This window comes from Mycena indigotica (assembly GCF_014461135.1).
Source record: "Mycena indigotica strain 171206Taipei chromosome Unknown Mind.scaff0010, whole genome shotgun sequence".
Classification (NCBI taxonomy): Eukaryota; Fungi; Basidiomycota; class Agaricomycetes; order Agaricales; family Mycenaceae; genus Mycena; species Mycena indigotica.
The window spans coordinates 2,012,714-2,037,252 of NW_023503009.1; the positions used below are offsets into that span (position 1 = coordinate 2,012,714).

General features: G+C 50.7%; 9 protein-coding genes across 9 annotated transcripts; 5 read left to right on the plus strand and 4 right to left on the minus strand.

The window, feature by feature from the left end:
- Positions 1–24: 24 nt before the first annotated feature.
- MIND_01132400 (uncharacterized protein) lies at positions 25–457 on the plus strand (the record flags this gene model as incomplete). Its single annotated transcript, XM_037367871.1, has 3 exons — positions 25–43; positions 92–315; positions 368–457. The coding sequence occupies 3 exons, from the start codon at positions 25–27 to the stop codon at positions 455–457; spliced, it is 333 nt and encodes a 110-aa protein (XP_037215703.1).
- Positions 458–738: 281 nt separating this feature from the next.
- MIND_01132500 (3-isopropylmalate dehydratase) lies at positions 739–2,274 on the minus strand (the record flags this gene model as incomplete). Its single annotated transcript, XM_037367872.1, has 4 exons — positions 739–803; positions 844–1,723; positions 1,766–2,196; positions 2,247–2,274. The coding sequence occupies 4 exons, from the start codon at positions 2,272–2,274 to the stop codon at positions 739–741; spliced, it is 1,404 nt and encodes a 467-aa protein (XP_037215704.1).
- Positions 2,275–2,295: 21 nt separating this feature from the next.
- Positions 2,296–3,415, minus strand: MIND_01132600 (3-isopropylmalate dehydratase; the record flags this gene model as incomplete). The annotated part of the gene is made up of 9 exons (XM_037367873.1): positions 2,296–2,334; positions 2,383–2,451; positions 2,589–2,718; positions 2,770–2,831; positions 2,881–2,930; positions 2,986–3,046; positions 3,090–3,237; positions 3,293–3,335; positions 3,385–3,415. The coding sequence occupies 9 exons, from the start codon at positions 3,413–3,415 to the stop codon at positions 2,296–2,298; spliced, it is 633 nt and encodes a 210-aa protein (XP_037215705.1).
- Positions 3,416–3,584: 169 nt separating this feature from the next.
- Positions 3,585–5,260, minus strand: MIND_01132700 (uncharacterized protein; the record flags this gene model as incomplete). Its single annotated transcript, XM_037367874.1, has 6 exons — positions 5,114–5,260; positions 4,807–5,055; positions 4,729–4,743; positions 4,311–4,681; positions 4,176–4,255; positions 3,585–4,123 (listed from the first exon to the last, which is right to left on the minus strand). The coding sequence occupies exons 1-6, from the start codon at positions 5,243–5,245 to the stop codon at positions 3,585–3,587; spliced, it is 1,386 nt and encodes a 461-aa protein (XP_037215706.1). The 5' UTR covers positions 5,246–5,260.
- A 2,594-nt stretch (positions 5,261–7,854) lies between these two features.
- MIND_01132800 (uncharacterized protein) lies at positions 7,855–12,489 on the plus strand (the record flags this gene model as incomplete). The annotated part of the gene is made up of 11 exons (XM_037367875.1): positions 7,855–8,055; positions 8,101–9,234; positions 9,282–9,508; positions 9,556–9,802; positions 9,852–10,015; positions 10,059–10,164; positions 10,212–10,991; positions 11,042–11,422; positions 11,471–11,503; positions 11,550–12,127; positions 12,174–12,489. 11 exons carry the CDS (start codon positions 7,855–7,857, stop codon positions 12,487–12,489), a joined length of 4,167 nt encoding a protein of 1,388 aa, XP_037215707.1.
- A 3,641-nt stretch (positions 12,490–16,130) lies between these two features.
- MIND_01132900 (uncharacterized protein) lies at positions 16,131–17,564 on the minus strand (the record flags this gene model as incomplete). The annotated part of the gene is made up of 1 exon (XM_037367876.1): positions 16,131–17,564. One exon carries the CDS (start codon positions 17,562–17,564, stop codon positions 16,131–16,133), a length of 1,434 nt encoding a protein of 477 aa, XP_037215708.1.
- Positions 17,565–19,275: 1,711 nt separating this feature from the next.
- Positions 19,276–20,658, plus strand: MIND_01133000 (uncharacterized protein; the record flags this gene model as incomplete). The annotated part of the gene is made up of 1 exon (XM_037367877.1): positions 19,276–20,658. The coding sequence occupies one exon, from the start codon at positions 19,276–19,278 to the stop codon at positions 20,656–20,658; it is 1,383 nt and encodes a 460-aa protein (XP_037215709.1).
- Positions 20,659–21,248: 590 nt separating this feature from the next.
- On the plus strand, positions 21,249–22,796 carry MIND_01133100 (uncharacterized protein; the record flags this gene model as incomplete). Its single annotated transcript, XM_037367878.1, has 1 exon — positions 21,249–22,796. One exon carries the CDS (start codon positions 21,249–21,251, stop codon positions 22,794–22,796), a length of 1,548 nt encoding a protein of 515 aa, XP_037215710.1.
- A 740-nt stretch (positions 22,797–23,536) lies between these two features.
- On the plus strand, positions 23,537–24,495 carry MIND_01133200 (uncharacterized protein; the record flags this gene model as incomplete). The annotated part of the gene is made up of 2 exons (XM_037367879.1): positions 23,537–23,638; positions 23,683–24,495. 2 exons carry the CDS (start codon positions 23,537–23,539, stop codon positions 24,493–24,495), a joined length of 915 nt encoding a protein of 304 aa, XP_037215711.1.
- Positions 24,496–24,539: the final 44 nt, after the last annotated feature.

Here is a 24,539-nt window from a genome sequence, read left to right on the forward strand (position 1 = left end):
CGAAAACAGCAGCTTCTCACCAAAATGTCTGAATCCTACCAAGGTTTGGCTCTCCGCATTTTGTTTGCGTTTTGAACTTCATTGGGCTCAGATACCATCTTGGATCTTGCCCTGCTTCTTGAACAACACCACGCCCAGAGGCTGGTGCTCGAAGATGAGCTCATCGAGCTTCGTGCGCTCAACGACAAGCTCCATCTCGACAACGACCAACTTCGTGCATCAATAGCTGACGCGAAAGCACGCATGAGCTACTCCAGCGCCGTAGCTCGTCATTATTATGGCCAATCTGCAACGCTCTGGGAAGCATTACATCAGGTATGCTGAATTTTCGCTCGCTGATTTGATTCTTACATTAAAACTTGAACAGGTGTTGACCCAGTCCGGACTTCATGGAACCTCAGCACTGGAGAGAACGATGCAGAGGGTTATGGGGTCACTTGGCATTTCATTGTATTAATAGCTAGATTTTACTACCTGTCTTGACCGTCCTACTTGTGTTGTCTTAAGTCACATCCGACCCCACGAATTGCCCTGCGAAACCTCGTCGTTCGCAGTGTTCGGTTAGGGCTGGGGGCGGAACGATCCGCGTCTTGAACTCCCTCTTCTCACAAACCCAAACGCTGCAATATTAATGAGACTCTTCCGGTACACTCGATGATATTTCACATTTGACCCCCGCTTTGACCACTCACTCTCGCGTTCTTTGACGGCGGTATCACCTGCTTTCTTGCTTTCTTGCTAGCCTTGCTGCAGCGCCATTGTATGGCTGCCGCTTCCGACACGCGAAATGCCAATGGTCGTCCCTGTGACAGAGGAGAATCTTGGCGCGATTATACGGCTCACGGTTGAGGACGAAGTCGGTATCCTTGCCCGTGTGAGGGTCTTTTCGGAGAGTGAAGAAGAGGGCATCGGCAAGGCCAGTGCGCTTCAAGGTTTTGAGGAATTGTTTGGGAATGATCATATCGGTATCAACGTTTTCAATATGCAACGGCGCGGTGATGCCTTTCAAAACGGTGAATTTCTGGACTGTCGAGGGAGCATCTAAGGAAGGGAGGGTGGTGGGCATGGCTGGGGAAATAGCGAGTGGTTCTGGGGCAGGGAGAACAGGATCATCCAAAGAGTCGAAAGCACTCGCAACCTTCAGTTTCGGTGCGGCAGCAATATTGGCTTCAGCGACGGCTCCCATAAATTTGCGGACATCAGTCAGCTTGCCTGTCATCGCCGCCGCAGCCGCCATTGCTGGACTAAGCAGATGAGTCCGACCACCTGAGCCTTGTCGCCCTTCAAAGTTGCGGTTGCTGGTACTCGCGCAACGTTGACCAGGCAAAAGCTGGTCAGGATTCATACCCAGACACATCGAACAACCAGCCTCTCTCCAGTCGAAACCAGCGCGTTTAAAGAGCGTATCAACTCGCTCTGCCTCGGCTTGCTTCTTGATCGGACCAGAGCCGGGGACAACCATGGCATCCACTCCAGAAGCAACCTGAGCATTGGGACCCGCAGCAAGGACAATTTTCGCGGCAGATCGCAAGTCTTCGATTCGGCTGTTGGTACACGACCCAATGAAAACTTTGTCGACTTTGATATCCTCCATGCGAGTGTTGGGAGTGAGACCCATATGCGTCAACGAACGCTCTGCCGAAGCCCGTTTGACACGGTCCACAATAGTTGCTGGATCAGGGACGGGGCCAGTAATGGGGACAGTGTCTTGAGTGGAGGTGCCCTAGGTCACGGTGGGAATAATGTCGGAGGCAGGGATGTTGACTTCGATGTGGAATTTCGCGCCATCGTCAGTTTTGAGAGAGCACCAGTAGGTTTCTGCGTGGTCCCAGGCTTCACCTTTTGGCGCCAATGGACGACTTCGGAGGTAGTCAAAGGTGATTTCGTCTGGGGGGACCATGCCAGCGCGAGCACCAGCCTCTATACTCATGTTGCAGACGCTCATGCGCGCCTCCATCGACAATCCACGAAACACAGACCCAGCATACTCGATAACGCAGCCGGTTCCACCCGCAGTGCCGATCACCTCAATAACGTGGAGAATGACGTCTTTGGAGGTAACGCCTTCAAGCAAGTCGCCGTCGACAGCAATGCGACTGTTTTTGGCTTTCTTTTGCAGGAGGGTCTGGGTAGCAAGCACATGTTCGACTTGCGATGTTCCAATGCCAAATGCCAGAGAGCCGAAAGCGCCATGAGCTGCAGTAAAATTAGCTATGTAACTCGGAAGAGGAGTCGCTGTGACGAACTGGAGTCGCTGTGACGAACTGGATGCATGGGGGTCCCCGCATACACAGGTTATACCAGGGAGCGTGAAGGTGATGACATGAACGATGCCTAGAAAAGGAATGAGAATTGCCTTACATGAACGATAGACGTGCTGACTTGTCGCTTATCCGTCATACCAAAATATGTGAGCCCGAACTCCTTCACGTTGTCCTCCAGGGCGGCACACTGCGCGCGTGACTCCGGCTCGTCAATGAAGGACTTGACGTCTTTGCAAGATTTCCGGTCGACAGTGGGAATGTTATGGTCAACGGTCGCAAGAGTGCAATCTGGGCGGCGGACAGGAAACAAATTGAACAACCGACCTGCATGTCCTCTTCAGGGCAGCCGAATTTCGCCTTCACGACATCGGCGCGAGTCGGGGAGGAGTCAAATGTCCAGGAGCACCGAAGGATGAGCAGCAATAAGCCGCGAGGGCCACGGTAGGAGCCGATCCTACCACCAAAGACTGAGCTGTCCCAAAAGCATTGAACACAAAAAACCCACAAATCGTGCTTTATCGGTATCCACGAAAGGCTTCGTGGTGAACCACTCTCACATGAACGCGCCTATCATGCTGTGAAGCAATGATATCCTCGAAAGTAAACCAAGGCATACTTGTCGAGCCATCATTGACGGCGTCGATGAGCCCCGAATGTCGTTATTAACTGAGCAGGATTTGACATGAACAACTTTGGTTTGCATGGCGACGAAAGAACGCACTTTTGAACTTGAGCTTGCTAGCCTTGCTGCAGCGCCATTGTCTGGCTGTCGCTTCCGGTCCCTTTGAGATCGGCTGTGAGGTCGGTGATTAGTAGTGGGTGTACTCGGCCTTCAAGATATGGATGTTCGTTCATGACCATGCAGGCGAAATGGAACGGCGGCGGCGCCTTCATCGACCTCCAGTCCTTCTTGACTGCGTCGATTCCGAGTTTCCGAAAATATGACTCTTTCTCGTTTCCTTCGCAGCCCCAACTGCCTCATCATCATCAGACTCTGCTTCAAGTTTGTCGTCTTCTTTCCCTGTTACTCGGAAGACTTGCGCGATTTTGCGGTCACTTTCTTCGCCTTCGCTACCACTTTTGAATGAGCACAACCCTCTCTTCCGTCTCTGTCACGAACCTTTTGTTCCAGCTTGGCTCTGTGTCAACATGAGTGTAATGTAATAAGCAAGATTGGCGGTGGCGTGACCGTGATCAACTTGGTAAGTGAAGTTTGAACGTTTAGCTTATCACATTGAGCGTTGAAAGAATAAGCCTGAGAGACAACAGTTGGTCAAAAGTATGAAAATAGATTGAGAGTCAACGAGGAAATCTAGTAAACTATCCACGCATGCTGACATCCGCAAGATCATCAGACGAAGGGTCCACATCCGACTGGGCGACGCCTGCAGTTTCAGACGAGCTCTCGAAGACAGTGTCTACATGGCCAAGTAGGGTCTTGATCCGTTGGACGAGCCGACGGATGTGGCTTCTAGCAGTGGTGAGGGCCAGCTCAGCCTCGATCAAACGGGATTGCTCCTTGGTAGCTTGTCGTCTTGCCTTGGCCAGGTCGCGGTGGGTTGTAGCCAGTAGGTGGAATGCCAGCTCGCGCTTTTCGACAACCCCCGAGAGCGTGTTTTCGAGTTCGAAAATCTTTCCTTTCTGTTCCGAGCAGATGGCGTGCAACTCCGCCATGTCCTGCCGCAGAACCCGCCCGTTCTCGGCCAGCTCCTCGCGAGACACCTGGAGACTTTCGAGCTCCTCGCGAACTACGTCGTAATGAGCCGACATGCGCTGATAATTGGTGAGCTTGTCGTTGAGCGCCTTCTTCTCGTCCTCGACACGTTCACAATACGCAAGAACGCGATCGTGATTTTTTGCTGCAAGCAATGTTAATCCATGCCATACTAGCGAAGCCTATGCGGGGCTGACCTTTGCGAACGAAATCTTCTCGCTGAGCAGCGGTAAGTCGGAAAGGATCGGTCATCTCGCGATAATCGTGCTCGAATGCTCTGGGACATTCCGAGTCAGTGTGCTGTACTAACAGAGACATAAAGGTTGACTTACTCCTCAGTTGGAGCCACCGGACTGGACGACTGAACAGTAACTGAACGGCTGCTCACGGAGGTTTGAGGGGTCGACTCTGCGCTAGAATTCGTCGACATTGACAGCGTTATCGGATGGTAGGACAAATCAAGCACAGAGCGGTTCGTTTCTAAACTTAAGCTTTTAAGCACGACAGACGAGCAGCAGACAGACGAGCACTGGCAGACCGGCAGCCCAAGTTCTTGACCATTGGTGGGAACCAGATAGTTGATTGGCTTGATCGAACTTCCGAAGTCTTCGTTTATGAATGAAAGCATTTCGCAGGAACTCAAAAGAGGTAGGGCCGCATTAGATTTGGCCCCGGAGTCACCCGTGCGCTTTGCGCTCCCAAACTAGCAAGTCGATTGATACTGATACACATACATGGGACGAAACCAACAACGATGTAGGAGACCTAAGAGGAGATGTCGACGCGCACTGCGCGACAGGAACAATGATTATTGTGGGGGAAACTAACAGGCAAGCCTTTCGCCGATATGGCATCGCGTGTTCGCCCGATATCACTCTCCGCCTCCAATACCTCTTGAACGATCCTGTCCACCTGAGCCCGTAGAAGGTCGAGATATGTAATTTGTTCATGGATGCGACGTTGTGCAGCAACATATTCGGTTACACATCGATGGCGTTGGGCGCATAGGAAATGTATCGCAGTCTCGGCTTCTGTCGGTGTTTTTGGCAACGCAATACAGCGATTGCCACTCAGCCTCTAAAAGCTGGTCAATACGAGGTCTAAGTACACTGATAGCGATGCTGGCACTACGCACGATGGAATCTTCAGGTACGCCTTGTGGTGTGCTATGAGAGGGGGTGGCTCTTTGGGCCTGTTGTTGACCCCCGATACGAGGGTCGTGGCCATCACTTGCGCCGGCGGGCGTGGTCTCGTCGAGTGCAGACATGAGGTTCAAGATGAGACTGATGATCAATTCCGTGACACTTTCAACGAAGTTACTTGGATGTTTCCTTTATTCGACTCACAACTTGAAATTATGGTGGGCTTCCCATCTACCTCCGACCCTGGATACCCTGACGATCGTTCAAGTCGCTTACGAAAGGCATCTCTCTTGTCGTTCTACTATGCAGCACTGGACGCCCGATATTACGGAGGCGTATCGAACTCTGGGTTTTCGAGCGGATACCACTCAAGATGATCATGGTGCGCATTCAACTCACTATCTATACATCCTCATTTTATCGTAGTGGAGCTTCCGTTGCTCGGGACAGACCTCTCCAGCACGGAGTCTCATTCAACCTCAGACGATCAAATTGTCCAAGAATGGATTGCCTCCGTTGAGGCCGAATTGAAAAGGGCCGAGGAAGGCCGTTCAACAGCTTCATTCAAGTTGCTGGTAAGCTATTTTACTCGTTCAAGTTGTATGCCAGTGCTAACTGATCGATAACCCTTCTACAGTCTGAACAGTCTCAAGTTAACCCAAACGACTTCCAGTTCCAATCCACGCAACCTTTGTCCCACGCGGCGGCGGTGCAACTTGAAGAGTTTGGCCAAAACGACCTCCATTTCCTATCTATGCAACATTTGTCCCACGCGGGGGCGCAGCCAGAGTTTGACCAAAACGACCTCCAGTTTCAATCCGCGCAACCTTTCTTGCACGCGGGGGCGGCACAGCCAGAGTTTGGCCAAAACAACCTCCGGTTTCAATCCGCGCAACCTTTCTTGCACGTGGCGGCGGCACGGCCAGAGTTTGGCCAAAACGACCTCCGGTTTCAATCCGCGCAACCTTTCTTGCACGTGGCGGCGGCGCAGCCCCAAAAGTTTGACCAAAACGACCTCCAGTTTCAATCCGCGCAACCTTTCTTGCACGCGGGGGCGGCACAGCCAGAGTTTGGCCAAAACAACCTCCGGTTTCAATCCGCGCAACCTTTCTTGCACGTGGCGGCGGCGCATGACCAAATTAACCACTTCACACAACCTTCAAGTTCGGCCGCGCAGAGCACCAGGAGTGGGGTTCCTTCCAATCAGAAGCATCTTTACCTGTTCTTCAGTCCAGTAGGGAGCAAGCGCCACTTTGTATACGATAACTGACTTGTACAACAGCCTAGCGAACTAGTTACCAAAGTGGTTGCCTATGTCAACGCCAACCGGCCGTCCTCAAGTTCCCGACACTCCGCGTCAAGCCGCCCTTCGCAGATCCCGACCCGAAAAGAACTAATCAAGTTAATAAGGACGGCCGCTACTGTGCTTGATGGTCGTGGTCTTGTTGTTCAGACACTTTTCCCGCCTGTATCCGAAGACCTCGTTATTTTGATCAGCGAAATCAACACTGCGTGCGGGTTCAACAGACACATTGGTACATCTTTACCCAACAGTGAGTGGTGACAATTTCGATAAAGATTTGGGTTATCTTTACGGCCAGACACTTTCCTGCCGGATTTGCAAAGCATCTACAATGCAGTAGGTTCAATTCTTCGATATTTCTCTTGTTCAATCTTTATCCAAGGTCTCGGAAAACCGAACCCGGTTGACTAAACACTTTCTTACCGCCACCTCCAAGATCGTAGATGACCATCATCAGCCCCCGGCATCCGACCCCTCTGCAACACCGAAGGAGATCGAGGAGGTTTCCCAGAGCTATTGGGGTTCGCTATTGCATGAGCATATGTTTCTGCATGCCGAGCGCCTTGTATGTTTTCCGCTGATTTTAACTCTGGCTGAGCCGAACGATTCAACAGTATTCGCACAGCACCGCGCCCCGGTGCACAAGTCCTGCGTTGAAACAGTGTATAATTCAGATGGCCCAAATCTACAAAGACCATGTCGGAGACTGTTTCTCGTTGAACACCGAGTCAGAGTGCTTGCATCTTGCTGCCAATGCGGCATGCTTGGTCGGTTTATCGATGCTTATTAAAATAATTGCTCAACCAACCGATGTAGATCGGGTTTCGGTGTCATGAACGATTCAAGAATCATCCAATCAAGTTCACGGATGAGCAATCTGATCACCTTCTCAATATTCTCGAAGGACTGCAGAGCAACCTGCAGCACCCTTCGTATGGCCTTCCCTTGCGCCAGCTCCTGCAAGATGTTCGCATGCAGTTCAGGTGAGCAGATCATTCATGTTGTTCAAATTCCTGAACTGTCTGCCAGCGACGAAAAACCTGCGACGTGGGGAACGGTGAACCTGTATTTCGATTAGCTATAATTCGTAATTGTTGGACACTCTAGACTTCGTTTGTAATCACCAAAATGTGTCACTCTGTGACACTTTTTCCTTCCAACTTCGGTCTTTTCCTTCTTCCAACTTCGGTTTCCTCCGCATCTCTCACCTCAATCAACGCGGCGCTCAGAGGCCACTGGTTATCTCGGCCGAAACGCTCTCAACCAGTGGCCCCTGTGGATATACCTGGCCATTTTTTCTGCCACATACTCAATTTGCTGGCATTCCAGTTCTCAGGCAGGCAATCTTGATGATACCGGAACAGAGGCACCTAACTTGCCAGATAGAAAAGACCCCATTAAAGCTCTTACGGGTCGGGCTAGCCTGGAACTATGCCTAAAAGCAAATATGAATGCGAACTTTGCCATAAACCTCTCCGCAATCTGGGCGAAGCGAAGTCCGTTCATGACCGAACATGCTCGGGGTTCAAAGCATTGCATCTTCAATCTGTGGCGCATATCCATGAGCACCTCCGGAATGCTGCTCAAGTCCCTCCACCTCCTCCAGTTCAAGTCGAGGCTGTTGAAGTTTCGGTCTGTCGAGACAGTTGAGTATTCCCTTGATTAATACTTCGACAGATGGTGATCGAAGAGGTCGAGATCCCGGCCTTTCGCAACAGTGGTCTTCCCAACCGTCGTCGTCGCGCTCCAGCGAAATTGAACGATGCTGCTCCCCCACCACCACCTCGAATCCGCGGAGTAAATCGACCCGTTGTGCCTGTGGCGGAGACTGAACTCCCACCGCTGGCAATGCCTGGTCCAGAGCCCCAGCCACAGAAGTGGATTCGCACTCAAACCAACTCTTTTGGGCTTTACAAAGTCTATCCGCAACGACCAACACATGACCCCGACTCACAAGTTACCTCGAAAGAGCTTTATACCATCAACAAGCAAGCTACGGTTGGACTGGACAATTTTCCATTGCCGAACGAGCCTTGGTATTACCCTTTCCCCAATGCATCAGTCGCACATATGATCAAGTACCATATCGAGGAAGACAACGCGGGGTCCATTGGCGCCTTCGACCGCCTTGTTCAAAACATTTTACAGCCTAACGAGGAGGCTCAATCCGATGGGGTCGATTTACGCGAACTTCCCGTACCTTTTTCCACAAAGAAGTTCCTCGATGATCTCGACAAGAAGGGAATCGAGCCTTTAGGTATAACGGAGAAATGGCAACTGGGTAGTGTTACGCTGAAACTGCCTTGTGTGGGTCGAGGGCAGAAGGAATCCGCGGCCCCAGAGTTCGAAATAACTAATATCCATTATCGACCGCTTCTCGATCCAATAAAGGAAGTTCTCCAAGGTCCTCTGTTCGAGAAATTCCACACAACCCCATTTTCCCTCAGATTCGACCCCACAACAGATTCGACCCCACTCCCTCAAACTGACGCTCGACTTGATTCGAATACGAATACTTGGGGACTACCAAGCCTTCCCGCTGGTCACGAAGAGGTATTTGGGGAGATCTATTCGTCAGCGGCCATGCTAGAAGCATACCACGCCATTCCGCAACCCCCACATCCTCAATCACCTGATGATCCCGTAGAGAGCATCATCATAGCTCTCATGGAATGGTCCGATGCCACTCATCTGGCTCAGTTTGGCACCGCCTCACTCTGGCCAGGTTACACATTCTTCGGAAACCACCCTAAAGAGTTCAGAGGTAAACCGTCTTCAAACGCAGGCTTCCACCAAGTATATTTCGCGAGCGTGCGGATATTTACTTGTCGTTTATTTGATTACTAATAGTCCTCCAGCTTCCCGACTCGGTATATGATGCATACCGCGAGCATTACAATTGTGATATGCCTGACGAGGTCTTCACTCACCTGAAGCGGGATTTAATACATCGAATATGGGACCTATTACTCTCAGAAGATTTCATGGACGCGTATGACAATGGCATCAAGATCAAATGCTGGGACGGCGTTGTCCGCCTCGTTTTCCCTCGCTTCTTTATCTACGGCGCAGATTATCCTGAAAAGTCGGTGCTCTACCACATTCTCATAATCCCGTATTGACTCATGGCAGAGTTCTACTTGCGACCATCCGAAGCATGGGCGGCCGTCCGTGCCCTCGCTGCCTCATTCAGAAGGGACAAATTGCAGAGACTGGTACAGTTAACGATATGAAGCGACGAGCAGTCATCCGTATCGACGATCACCCTCGAAGAGTAACCGTCGAGGACGCGCGCAGAGCCATTTTTGAGAATGGTTCTGCTGTCGCCGGCTCTTCTATCAACAATATACTCCAAGATAAGTCTTGGGTTCCGGTACGGGTATGTATTTTTTCTTTTGTTGCTAAACTGTTGTTTATCTTGGTCATAGAACGCATTTTCCAAACTCGACACCAACAAATTTCCGTTCAACTTTTACACCATGTTCGTTCCCGATCTATTACATGAAGTTGAACTGGGAGTGGCAAAGGCCATCGTCACCCATTTGATTCGAATGCTGCAAACCTTGAAGAACATAGGAGAATTCGATTCACGGTAAGCACACCTATTCATCGCTAAGTTTTCTAATGTTCATTAGCTTCCGCCAAGTTGGGACGTTCGGGCGATCCGTGATACGATCGTTTGGCAGCAACGTTTCCGATATGAAATATGCAGCTGCGCGGAACTTTGAAGATGTGATACAGGTACAGTCGGCTTTCCCAGGAGGAAACTATCACTGATGCATTTACAGTGTATAATACCTGTCGTCGAGGGACTCTTTCCTGATCACCAACGTCTGGTCGATCAATTGTGCTTCGAACTGGCAGTGTGGCATGGATATGCCAAACTGCGTATGCATACAACGTCGACCGTAGAACTCTTCCGAACTGCGACCAAGGATTTGCTTGCCTCTATTCGACGCTTCGCTCGTGAAACTGCCAACATCAAAACATATGAACTGCCCCGCGAGGAGCGCCGACGAGCAAAACAGGTGGCAAAGAAAGTGGCAGCACTCAGCAACGAATTGCCGACAAATCCTATCTCAGATTCGCAACCCATCACTTCAGCTGACAACGCAAAAACTCAGTCCAAATCCAAACCCAAACCCAAACCCAAACCCAAACCCAAACCCAAGTCGAAGTTGAAGTCCAAACCCACACCCGCATCAGCGCCACCACCAGCACCCGCACCCGCACCCGCACCCGCACCCGCACCCGCACCCGCACCCGCACCCGCACCCGGACCGGCACCCGGACCGGCACCCGGACCGGCACCCGCGCCCGCACCCGCACCCACTACCGCGCCCGCACCCGCACCCACTACCGCAGTCGATTCTCTGACAAATGTGCCAGCTGCCATGACATCAACATCCCTAGCTTCTCCACCTGTTCTCGTCGCCAACACATCTAAACGAGCGCCCGAAAAAATTGAGAAACCGTTCAACTTGGTCACTTACAAGTTGCATTCCTTGCCGGACTACCCAGATTCCATTACACGATTCGGGACCACAGACTCGACCTCGACCCAAACTGTACGTTTCATCTCTTTCCCGAGCACTCTTGAATTGACCTGTTTTCTCAGGGAGAGTTAGCTCATCGACTGGTAAAACTGCTCTATCGAAGGACAAATAAGCGGGATCATGTCCGCCAAATTGCGAAACATGAGCATCGTCGACGTTTGATGCGTGCGATGTGGGAAAGGCGTCAATGGTACAAGGATCGAGAGAAGACCATGTCCGCTAGCGCACCAGAGCACACAGCCAATACCGATCAACCGACTGGTCGCCGAAGAAGACTGCGGTCTAGCTTGCGACCCAAACCCCGTTCGTTGTACGGTGCCTACGTGCCACCAGAACAGCACCACTACATATCGGATTCTCGAAGAACATTTTGGCGTCTTTCCGACATCGAGGCCGATACAAACTCTGATTCCGATGGTGACGGACCTGCCGTGGATCCAATGGTACGTCTGCTCAACCTAGCCTATCCCTTTCTCATAAGTTTTGCTTAGGAGATCGATCAGCAAGAAGACCCTGCCTTAAAAGTAGCTTCCAGCACATCTATCTACGACATGCACTAACGCAAAATAGGACTTCATCATCAAGCTCAAGGCCCATTTTCGTTTTCGCCTGCTGGACGTTGAAGATAGCGACATATCCTTCAATCAGGATGAGTTAATGAAGGTCCTCATAGAGAAGGAAATGCTCTATACCCATGCGACAATGAGGGTGAACTATACGACTTACGATGTAAGAAGAGATCAAGACATGCTGAACCCACGCAACCGCAAGTTTTTCATCGTTCACTCGCTGGACCCTGTGGATCCTCACCGCTATTGGTACGGGGAAATCCTGGGCATCTTCCACGCCTATGCGTCACTGGCGGACCGGCCAAGCAAACCAAAACGGCTCGAGTTTCTTTGGGTTCGTTGGTTTCAACGTGATATTAGTTATCACTGTGGGTTCAAGGCCAAACGATTACCTCGCCTGCAGTATATGCCTCACCAACACGAAGATGCATTCGGGTTTCTCGACCCTCAAGATGTTGTGCGGGGTTGTCATCTAATTCCCGCTTTTCAGCATGGTCGCACAACCGATTACCTTCCGAAATCTATTGCCCGCCCCGAAACTGCAGCAGATCAAGACTGGCAATACTACTATGCCAATATGTCAGTGCTCTCAACTTGTATCTGAATCTACTTACAATTTCTGCAGGGTTGTGGATCGTGATATGCTGATGCGGTATCACCAAAACGTCGTTGGTCATCGCAAACTTGTGTCAGTCCCAGTGACTCTGGACAGCGATCCTGAGCCAGCGGATGACAACGTGCCGGACGAGTCAAGCGAAGTAATGGATGTCGATTCAATTGTTCCGTTGGAGAATGGGGAGGATGGGGAGGGGGGAGAGGACCCCGACTGGTGTGCTGACCTGGGTTACGAAAGCGCCGGGGAGGACGAAAGCGCCGATGAAGATGAACCCCTTCAAGGGGATGATGCATTGCACAACCGTTTGGGCTTTGCGGCGGAGTGAAGCTCATTCACCCGCTGGTGAACATGTTGTGCCCGCCGTCACCTTCAGTCGTCACCTTCAGTGACGGCGTCGGCGACATCACCAGTCACCAGCTGCCGCCACCATGCAAACCCACCCCCACAACCCGTCGTTACGAACATCTTGGGCACCGCATGTCGAAGATGGCCCCGGTGCCGTCTATATCCTCGCGGCCGTCAATCCGTACACGGGCCAGCTCATGGTGAAGATTGGAGAATCTGTCGACCATCTACGGCGTCTACGAGAACATCGCTCGAGATGTCGAGGACAGCTTTTCTACCTCAAGCTGGCGTTCTATGTTCCATTTAGAATCCATTTCGGTATGTTTCAATCGAAATTGTGTGCAATAATGGCTCATACTCCCTATTAGAACGGATTGTGCAAGACTTTTTCGACTTCGTATGCCATGCATGGCATGGCCACGTACTCTGCGCTGGCTGCGGCTGCTTTCACGTCGAGTATTTCGACCCCCAACAGTGTGGAAGCTTCGAAGACATCGCGTTCACTGTACACATGCTCATTAGATTACAAGGGTGGGCGGTTGAAAGAATCGACTAAAATACATAAATCATGTTGCAGAATAGTTACTAGTACACAATGAACCTATCTATGAGCCTACAAAGGATTGAAATACTTGAGCAACCCTTGTAAGGGGCTTGAGATCAATTTTCAATGTCACAAGTTGTGACAACATGTCGACCAATTTGGTGATGGGCACAAACCTAAATCAGTTTGTGAATCTCGACGACGACTCCACCCTCGTGGCCAAAGGCATATGCACGGGACCGCCTGGATGAGCTCTCCACGAATATACAACATTCTTGCTGTGTAGATCACGAATACACGAAGTTTTTCATCCTCAAAAGCTTAACACATCGTCATTACCTCAAGACAGACAGCGGCGTCGCTGGAAGCTCTTCTGAGGCAACCAGGACCTGCCGGACGGCGTTCCTGTTGTGCCCCAACAACAGTACTGGGATTTACTGGGACTTGGGGCACGAAATTCCCAAGAGCTGGTTCGTGCCCCATGAATCAATAAGTTTTGGGCCGCACGAAGGCCTCTGGTGTAAACGGTGCGTCTATTTTGGCCTTTGTGTTCCGAGGCTCACCGTTGCCGTCTACAGACCTTCTCGGTCAGCACTGCTGGTCTATCGCTGACATACTTAGTCGATTCGATGACTGCGCCGCCAACGTCATCGTTACTTACACCGAGACTGCGCATCAAGAGCATCATTATTTGGCACTTTTGACGCATCAGCGCATCATGCGAGGGCAACCCGACTGAACTGACACTCTCAGCCTTCGCCGACTTCATTTCCATTTGATGGTATGGGCAAACTTGGTTGACTTCTGTTTTGCAAGATGACCAAATTTTGGTAGCGCTTAACATCTACACCATCCATCGTCGCTCAAAATGCACAAAGCTTAGTATCTACATTGATTTCTGCAGCGAAGCTGTCGCGAGTGCCTTCCATGCACGGCGGTAGCTTTCTCAAACGCGCTACGTGTTTATTACCCCACTGGACGCGCCTGTTTACATTTCTCACAACAGCGGGAGCTGGAGAGTGACACCTGACTGTGTCACTTTCTCTCCCATTCCTATCCTCGGCCTTGCTCTCGATGGACCATAAGTATTCGATACTCTCCGGAAGTGCAAAGCAGAAGAAGACCTGCAACTTCCCGAATACTAGTCCACCAGTTGCAGTGGCTCCGCGTACACCGTCTCTCCCATCACAAGGGCCGACTACACTCGAGAAGAGGGATGGGACACTAGAGTGGCAGCTGGGCTAGGCTCAGATACAACACAAGCGAAGATATGTCAACCCAGTTGTCTCTTGGATCTATTTGATGTCTTCTGCCTTACAATTTGACAGAAGACGTACTCATCAATATTGAGCAGGGCGACCTTGATACGGTCATGGAACGTTCTGAGGAATTCATCGCTACAAACCTTGACGACTTCCCTGAGAAAGACGCAAACGATCTGCTGGCCCAGTATGCAAACCAGATGGCACGGAGTAGCATCACAGACCCCACGCTCCTCTCATGTTCGGTAGGTTGCCTTTCTTGTCGCAACTTGCTTGCATTCATGGTCTTCCATCTTCGTCGCAGCTCTACATGGGACCACCATCATCAACGAGAATACCCCGCGCGACATAACACTTTACATTGCGCAAAAGTGCGGACCAGTCAACGAGGGCTATGAGGGTCAAAAGGTAGCGGTCGTTCAATGTCGTTTTCCAGAGCAGCTCATACTCATCTCTCTCCATCTCCCGCCATCTCGTGTCGGTTATCGACCATCAAATGGGAACTTTCGGAGGGCAAACTCTTGATTTCTCTGTAACTTTCTGCATGTTTAAAGCGCGGCAATGGCAAAAATTGCTCACCGGTCCTCTTTATATCTCTCCATAATTTCCAAATTATTTCACCAGCTACTCATGGTTACTGGGACACGCTCTCGCCTGAAGCGTCAGCACGAGGCCGGAACCAACGGCTCTGCTGCTTGCTTCACGTGCCAGCGAAATCATCACCTCCCGGCCAAAAAGCTTCGCAACATTGCTCGTCAAGCAGTGAGTTTTGTTTCTCCAAAGAAGAGCACTAATAGGGGCGCCAAGAGCAACATACCTCGTGGCTTCAGTCTGGGCCTACTTTCCCAGTTATCATCCAACACTTCCCTTCCGTCCCTTGCTGCATCATCGGTTCAAAGTGAGCCTCATTCGTTTCAGTCCCTACTTAATCTGATATTTCTTGCAGGCTCTTTCTGTTTCAACGATGACGATGCGTGATCTATCAAGTTAGTACATAACCCAACGGCAGAGGCGGAACTGATTGCGGCAGCGGAATCTTGGTATGTGCATATTCCTCATTTGACAGCATTCATCTGACTGCTCTTAAACAAGGCTAAGCACGGTTGGACCAGCACCATTTATGCGTTTTACGATGGCGACATCCATATCGAGTATCGTGGAGGCCAGCTCCATCATATCTTTGTCTGCGCTGCTCGGGGCTGCGGCCATCGCATGGCTTGGAACCAGACCACAACTCGACGAAAAATCTCAAGAAGCATGCAAACAAGGGCACGGACAACGTAACCGACTTGCTGGCCAAAGTATTTGGGGACTGATGTGTTTGGAGTACCGGAGGGCTCAAGGATTGGTGGAGGAAGATGATTTCAAGGTAGTCGCTGTATTACCGACAGTCAACACTAATCTACATTCTTTTCCAAAACATTTTTGCTCTTAATAGCGCAAAACAAATGTATTCCTGCCACCTATACACAGTGTTGTCTTGAACTGAACTTCAATAAGCTGGAACTAGTCAAAAAATCTGCGGGCCATCAGCGGGTCGCCGGGCCGTCGGCGACCGGGTTTGAGGCGCCGTACTTGCAGGCCAACCCGAGGGGATGATTCGCCAAGACATTGCTTTATGATCCGTGTGGCTGGCCCGGCCCGCTCAATCGGTCAACCGTGCCGTTGCCGCATGGTGATAGTATCTCTCTCCGGTCAAAGCAATCGAAGAGAGTGAGGCGGTCCATCAGTTTGCTGAATTATTGGTCGATTCTCACCGGCTCATAAATGAATGACGAAGTACTTGGCAAGGAAGTAAGATACTACATGATGTAATTAAGAGGAAGTCGACATATAAAAAATCGGAAGTAGAGCAGCGTGAAAGTGACTCGCTTTATTTTCCCAGGCAAGTCCACAATGGTCCCAGGACCACATACGACCACACTTTGAATGATCGTCGTCGATGCTAACGCATAATGCATGTTCCTCGAAAATACGTTTAGGTTCGGCCTGTATTGCAACAGGCTCCAGCAAGGACCTGATCAAGCTTGCACGTGAGGCTGGACGCGGGGGCGAAAATAAAGGTGGTATGACTAGAAGGCAAACAGCCGGAAGAGAAAGTGTATGCGCGAGAATTTCAAGGAATTGCGTTTGGACGAAGACGTTGTGTTCGCTATCGAACGGAAATAGCCCGTCGACATCAAGAAAGTCTAAATGACGAAGCCTGCTCCCTGTCAACGAAGACAAGAGCTTTGCTCGACCACCAGTGAACTCGATATAAGCCGAAATGTCGCCGATAAGACGCAGCACAACAATGGTCGAAAGGTGGGTCCCGTTCACCGAGATGAAATTGTTCACGTTCTGCACACTGACCAGATGCAGTGAGAGACTGTGTAGTTTCGGAAGGTGGACTAGGGAAAGCAGGAAACCACAGTGATGTGGAAAGGGCATGTTGCAGAGAAAGGACAGGGTGTGCAGGTAAGGCAGAACGACTGGTTTGTGGGGCACAGGCTGGTTTGTGAAGGACTCATCCACATCAATGAAAAGCGTTTCGAGATGGGGAGTTTGACGAAGAGAGTCCAACAATGTCGTCGTGAAAGTGAAAGAAGCCGTATCGTCCTCGGCCAAGTAAAGGTTTGTTAGAGACAACGATATCAGGTTGGCACCAACGACAAACGACGACGGAAGCAATCCGTCAAGATAAAGATCTTGGAGGTTTGCTGCGAGGTCCGGAAACGAATGTGGGGCGGCATCTCCGAGTTGGTTGTGCAGGGCGGTAGGAGAAGTCGCATAGAAGGATCTGAGCGAGAGAAAGCGGGGTTGAGGACTGGCCGCTGATAAATGGTCGACAAATGTGTTCCAGGCGGAATAGGAAATATATTGAACGGAGATATGAGTGACTGTCTCCGCTTTGGCAACCAGCAGAGCGGCAATCGAAGACAAAAACATGGTATCCAATTCCGAGTCCAGGTCAAGGTCGATGCGCAAACGTTTCGGAGCTTGCTTGGCAAGTCGAAAAACCTTGTCGATGTAATACTGAGGCATTCGCGGGACCAGAATTATGTGCGACCACAAGGCGGGAAGTGACTCCAAGGTGAATTTCCAACACCTGCACACCGCCCCAAGAGCCATCTTTTGCCGAACGTCGTTGTGCCATTCGACAGAAAAGTTCAAGGCAAGACAGGCTTCGAAGATGACCCCAAGGATGTCGATCATTGTCAAAGCTTCGTTTGTTGCGGGTGTGGGAGGTGAAGTGACGCTGGGCGTCATGTTTGAAGTGGGCGATTCAGTTGGGACGATAAGTTCTATAACGTAGGCGCTCGGTCTGCCTGTTTATATGGACTATAGCGAGTTCCGCGCTTCGAAAACTTCCGCTCTTCGAAGAGTTCCGCTGTCTGGAGAGTTCCGATAGCATGATCATGCAATTTGCCATAGAGGCCCGAAGACGCGTCGGATAGTCGGTAAATCAGTGAGCAAAGTACGAGGGACAGTCTATGTGAAGTCAGATGTTGTTGTCGTTCATTGACTTAGCACTCACCCGGCCCAAACGATCATCCAACTTGCCAAAGGGCAAAGGCGTTCAACCTGTTTTGTTTGCGGACAATATTTTGGGAAGCAGCTTGGAGTAGATATAACAGCTGGGGCAAGGTGGTAGGTTTTCATGGAAGGGGTGAAGCAAAGTGTAAAAGACGGGCGAGGCGAGTTCGAGTACGAGCATCGACGGTGGCGTTAAGTCAAGACAGGAGGAGATTTTCGACAGACTGCGGATAGCATCTGGAGTAGATAGTGGTGTAGTGGTCGCAAGGCAAGTTGAGACAACAAATTATGTTTAATTTAAGTTGAAGGGGACCGGGACCCGCTCGGCTTCCTCAAGGCAAAAGAAAAACACTTTTGAGGTTTTGCTTTACCCTGCTACGGTCCTATTCGTTGCGATTCAAAGTGAATTTCTGGACCTCTAGCCATGGCTTTGGTTCGTGATTGCAAGCACCTGTGTTCTTTCGCCGAGACACCATCATCTGGCCTAGTTGCGGTCAATGGCCAAAAGGTGTCAGATCCGTCCATCCTGCTCGAAAGTGAACATGGAAACCCACTGTTCAACATTGAGCGGATGTCGATGTGGTCGGAAGGCGGCCCGTCACATATCGTGACATCACAATTCCAAGGCTTCGTGCAAACGCCCAAGGTCCAGAGCGCGACCCTCCAGCGGTTGTCGTTGGACGAACCAAGAGCGAACCCACGTTTGGTTCGTCACGGTTGCGCAGCAAGGCTTCGTCCTTTAATCCTGACGCTAAATTCTCCCACAAGTAAGAGTTGTCCTTGTTGAATATCCGCCGTCGCTAATTCTGGCGTAGACGTTCTCGCAACACCTCAGTCTACTGCTACATCGTCTACTGATATCTAGGCCAGCATCTCTCCCAATGCGACGAACGGCGGGTTTCCCTGTTCACCCCCACCAAGGACAATACTTCGTGCGTGCTTAATTCTCCACTTTTAAATATCTAATGCGCGCTCTCAAATCCAGTGGGCCTCGCATTGCGTGGGTCACAATATGCTCTAAACTAATGGAGTCCATAACGGCTGCTCGCGCTTTCAATTCCCAAGCTCTTAGTCTGCTGCTATCTCAGCTACCAGCACTCCCAATGTGGCGAGCAGCGGGTTTCCCTGCTCACCGCCACGAAGTCGGGGTTGTGTTGCTGCCCAATCCAGTCATTGTGTAGGCCGACGAGCCCAGTGACTGCTTTATGGTAGATTATGCAGTGGATCGACGACATCTGAGTCCGCATACTTGGACTGTCCCCTCACACTTTCCTCGTTGATTTACCAACTGGATCGGGCCATCACTTCGTGGCAATATTATCAGCATGCCATCAAGGTATCGGAACTCTTTGAAGAGCGAAACTCGTTATGGTCCATATAAACAGGCAGACCGAGCGCCTACATTATAAAACTTATCGTCCCAACCGAATCGCCCACTTCAAACATGGCGCCTTGCGTCACTTCACCTCCCACACCCGCAATGAATGAAGCTTTGGCAATGGTCGACATCCTTGGGGTCATCTTCGAAGCCTGCCTCGCCTTCGATATTTCCATCACATGGCAGAACGACGTTCGGCAAAAAATGGCTCTTGGGGCGGTGTGCAGATGTTGGAAACTCGCCTTGGAGTCTATTCCCGCCTTGTGGTCACACATCATTCTGGTCCCGAGAATGCCTCTGTATTACATCGACAAGGTCTTTTGGCTTGCTAAAGCAACTCCGAAACATTTGAGCATCGAACTCGACCTCGACTCGGGGAGGGACATCACGTTCTTGTCTCACATTGCCGCTCTGCTGGTTGCCAAAGCGTCATCGGTTGCCTATCTCTCCCTCCAATATTGGTCCTATTTCGTCTGGGGTGCATTTATCCGCTACATATCGGCACTGAACCCTCGACCAACCTTTTCCTCACTCAGAAAGTTCTCCGCCACCCCAGCCGATACCTCGATCGACTCTGCCACAACACTCCCTCGTCCCTTTCCGGGTCTTGCTCAATCATTGGAGCACCTCCATCTCGACGGACTACCTCCTTGCTCGTTTATGGCCGGCTTCAACATTAAAACATTGGTCTTCAGACACTATAATCTCGTTTCCAACCGCGTGGCTTCCTCCGCTTTTACTCCCACCTTACTGGACTGTTTTCGTCAACTTCCCCGCCTTGAAAGCCTCGCTATCGATGTCACTGAGCCTTTCATTGCCCAGTCTCCTTCCTACCATCCAGTTGTTCTTCCCCGTCTGAACTACTTGGCTTTTTGCTGTGATACACCGTATCCCCACGCTTGCGGTACCCTGATCTCCCTCCTCCATGTCCCACAAATCCGGACCCTCGCATTGCGTCTCGCCAGTCTGTCTAATACGAATGACTTTCTTTCCATAAACGCAACTCGAATCTCTCAAGTGACTACGTTACGTCTAATCGGGGCTATTTCTGCTTATATCGAGTTTACCGGCGGTCGAGCAAGGCTTTTGTCTGGGTTGACGGGCAACAAACTCCGAATCCTAGATTTTCTCGATGCGAGTGGCACGCTTGAGTTCGATCCGGGACGGAAGGTCCTTGTTCAAACACGATTCCTTGATATCATTGCGCATGCACTCGCCCTTCCGACTGTTCATCACCTGGTTGTACCGCTGTTACTTTCACCCATATACCCAGACTCGCATGCGAGCTTGATCAGGTCCCTTTTCGAGCCCGTTTCCATTCACGGCAAAGGGAAACATATTTTCGAGAACCACGCTCTGTGTCATGTTTCGGACAGTGTTCATTCGAATTGCGGTCGCCACTGGACCTGGGACTATCATGGACTCCACTGGGAAAGATACAAAAGCTAGTTGCCTCCTGTGCATTCCCCCCCCGGGTTGACTGAGTGGCATGGACTGAGGCGCGTCGAGCAAACCTACATATAGTAGTTCTTATACCAGCTTGCCTCAGTAGACGCTTGAACAAAATCATACATTGCTTCCTGTTTTTGACGTCTTGCCATTTGTGAGAGAACATTATTAATGACAGAGTTTCTTTTATATGTACAAGATTTGGGTTTTTTAGGCCAAAAATATGGGTGGGGCGTGGATCGTCGCCAAGACCTTAGTAAGGTCAGCCTGAAAAATAGCTCGGCATTTGGGTAAAATCTACCGGACAGACCTAGCAAAGCTGCTTTTCTTTTGCAGGCTTATGCCCATCTCTCGTTGCAAAGCGGCCAGGTCTCGGACACGCTAGAGCAGACTTCTGAGCCAAATATGCAACAATCTTCGAGCCAAATTACATGATGTGACAAGCGTTATTATTTTGTCGCTCTGATCCCAAATGTCCGTCACATTTGTCACAGTCCGGAGTATCGGTCAATCAAATCATATTCGGCTTTAAACGGATTGTGAACTCGCACCAAAAGTTGTGACTGGACAAATTCTGTGCTTTGGAAAGAATGTTGCCCTCGTCGTGGGACTCAACATCTACCTCCAGCAACGACTCGCGATTGCCTACTTCTCAACCCAGGAGCTCTCCCAGTTCAAGACGGTCGAGTGGGTTTTCGTCTGCATCTTCATCGTTTGTTGCTTCATTGCCGACTGCCTACTCGACCTACGCGGTTTCTGCCCAATCACCTACCCCCAAACGCGCCAGAAACTTTTCTGAGCGCGAGGATCACATATCCTCAGATTGGGAATGCGATCTTGCATATGCAGTTGTCCACGCTTCTGACTGCACTACCTGTCGCGCCTACAAAGCCCATGTTTCCGATGCTAAAAAGTCGTCTCCAAATATTCAACGGGCACTCCAAGACCGTGACAAGCGGCTTGATACTTATTTTGCTGACGGTGTTGAAGAAGGCCGTCGTACTCAACAGGTACAACAGGATCAAATCCACGAGCTTGAAGGGGCGAAAGCGGACGCAACTGCGCTGGTTGCCCATCTGAGGGCAGAAATACGCGAATCCTCTGCCCAACAAAGTCAGCTGCAATCTCAGCTTCTTCTCTCTCAGACAGAATGCGAGGCTCTTATGAAGCGTGTACAAGAACTCCTTCTGGCCATGCCAACGGAGAACGCCAACGCTCTGTCCAAGTCAGAATGTGGCTTACGACTTGTTAGACCTGAACCCGAATCAGTTGCTCAACATGCCCTTCCTCCACGTCCAGAGGTGTACCTGCCCTCTCCTTTCCACCACCCGATCCGCATGCCACGAACATTGCGACAGCTTCAGTTACTTATAAGCAAAGCTCATCAGCCTGGGAACGACGACACACTCACCCGCATCAAAGCTCTTTGCACTGAAGCCCACAATACTCCGAGAGAACAGAAAACGGAGATGCAGCGTTATATCCTTGCCAATTGGCGTAATCCTGAGCCAGCGACAGCAACTTCCAGCTTGCATGGTCATTCCCAGCTGCCTCTTCTTTTAGGCTCCCATCGCTCTGTCCAACCTCGCGTCAACAACCCACGAGCTGACGACCCAACTGAGGTCTGGCATGCTTATCTGACGGTGCATCAAGGCTCTTGGCCTCGTGGGGTTCGTAAAGAGGCTGATGGAAGCCCTCATTTCGACGACCTCAAAGCAAGTCGTACGGTTGCCCGACTTAGGCCGACTGGTGGGGACTCTTCGTTTCGCAACGAATGGATGTCCTGCGTAGTTGGAATATTTGCTACGCCTGGGATGTATGCTGATCTTCTGCGCCGGGAAGGTTTGGTGGTGGCACCCAGCCACATGGCCCTTCGTCAACCATACTCTGCCTCAAACGCGATTCGAGTGGAAAACGTTGTTCGACACCTTGCTAATGCTGGCGTGACTGTTGCTGATGCCGAAAGAGAAATCGAGGCCTGGGCAAGGGAGTACCAAGCCACAATAATCTATCCCAACGACGCAAAGTCGTGTTCCAACAAATCTAATGACCCGCATCACAATACCAACACCACGTTGCGGTATTCTCGTGGAACAGGATTGTATGACCTGGAGAAGGAGCGCTTTGGATGGCGTTGAGCGGTGGCTCAAGTTTTTTTTCCTCGTTCATTTCTGGTACATACAAATGGCAATTTCCGAATCAGCAACGTCAGCGTTAGTCGTCAGCATAAAGAAACCCCAAGTACGGGTAAAATAATTGTAGCATTCAAGTTGCATCTCATCACCAATGCTCTTGGTTCGTCCAACATGGAGTCGACTCCTTCCCTTGAAAATTGCGGAGGCGGGTCGGAGAATGTAACAGTGCCCGAAGCGGAAATTTGCGCAAAAGCTTCGGTCTAGACGACACGTTATATCGTTGAGAGCCCTAAGAGACAAGGCACACACCATGCTCAAAAGCAACGATCGCACATCGTCCCCACCAGCCGAGCAATCTCCGCCAAACCCAGAGCAACATAGGTTGCTGTCAATTTCCGCAACGTCCACCTAGGAGCACGCTCGATCGCCTGAGCGCCAAATTTTTGTCTGCAAAGAACAGCGGCTTCTCCTTGTCCACGAGCCCATGCAACGTTTCGATGTTTTGCGGGTAAGCATTGATGAGCTCGGTGTTAACTGAGTTTTTGAACATGCGAGGCAAGCTTGAATGCGCATATTTGGGAAGCGAGGTCGTCTCTCCGCGCGAGATGAGTTGGATAAGTCGAAGCTTCTTTAGTGTCTCAAGCTGGAGTGCCAGGCGCTGATCCCGGCACAGTCACACAAATCTCCAAGTATTCCTCCGCCTCCGCCCATCTTTTCAGCATTGCAAGCACGCCACCGAGATAATGATCGACGAGGTCAACAAGGAAGACTTGAACAGATATCTCGCCGACACAAGAGATTGTCTGGCCAAGAAGCCTTCTATGAACATTGACAGAGCGATGAAGGTACGTGAATACTGAAACCATCTTTTCATATCTCATGCTTGCAGCCTGAACCTGGCGAAACAAGGCCAAAGTCTTTCCCTCGGGGAAAAAAACGTGTGCGCAAGCACTCACTAGTTCCTCCAATTGCACTCAGCACCGGCCAACACAAAAAGCCTCGCATGTCGTCCGCATTGGGTGAAAAGTACACCACAACTCCCGTTGTAAAAGCCAACCTCTCCGAGAGTCTGGCTGGTCTCAATCATAAAGCCAGCGTATTGCACAAGCCTTTGTCCATCCCTCCTTCGTTGCCCACTTTAACTACAAGCAACGGGCCTGGTAACTTCAAGCCAAGACCTCTTCCCAAACCGATCAACAAATTTCCTGCTGTTAAACGTGATGACAGTCCGCCCGCAAACATACTTCCGATGGAGAAGTCTCCAGCTACAAACGACGACAGCCCTACGCAAAAAGCCCATGACCACCATGCGCGTTCTTCTTTCCAATCCAGGGTCGACAACTTCTCACCGGAAAAACATACTCTTGCCACATTGCTCAACGAGATAGATCCCACTTTCGTTGTTTTTTTGCCCTTGTTTCACTCAGCCGGCATTTACAGACTGTGCGACTTTTACGACTTTGGCACTTCCGATACTATGCACGCAGCGCTCGAAGGCCTCCGAACTCTCGATCTCACTCGTCGACTATCACAACTCCGAGTTCTGGAAACACCTCCGTTGTCCTCTGCAGAATACTCAACCACGTCCGATGGCTTGCAATCGAGCCCATCGACATCTCGGAGCTCAATTTTCGCTTGGTCAATGCAACACATCCTGTATCAAATTCGACTCGAAGAGCCGTGCTCGCGGGAATGGCCATAGGCGTTGTATGTCGGCTGCCCAGAGTCACGCATCAAGAGCATTAG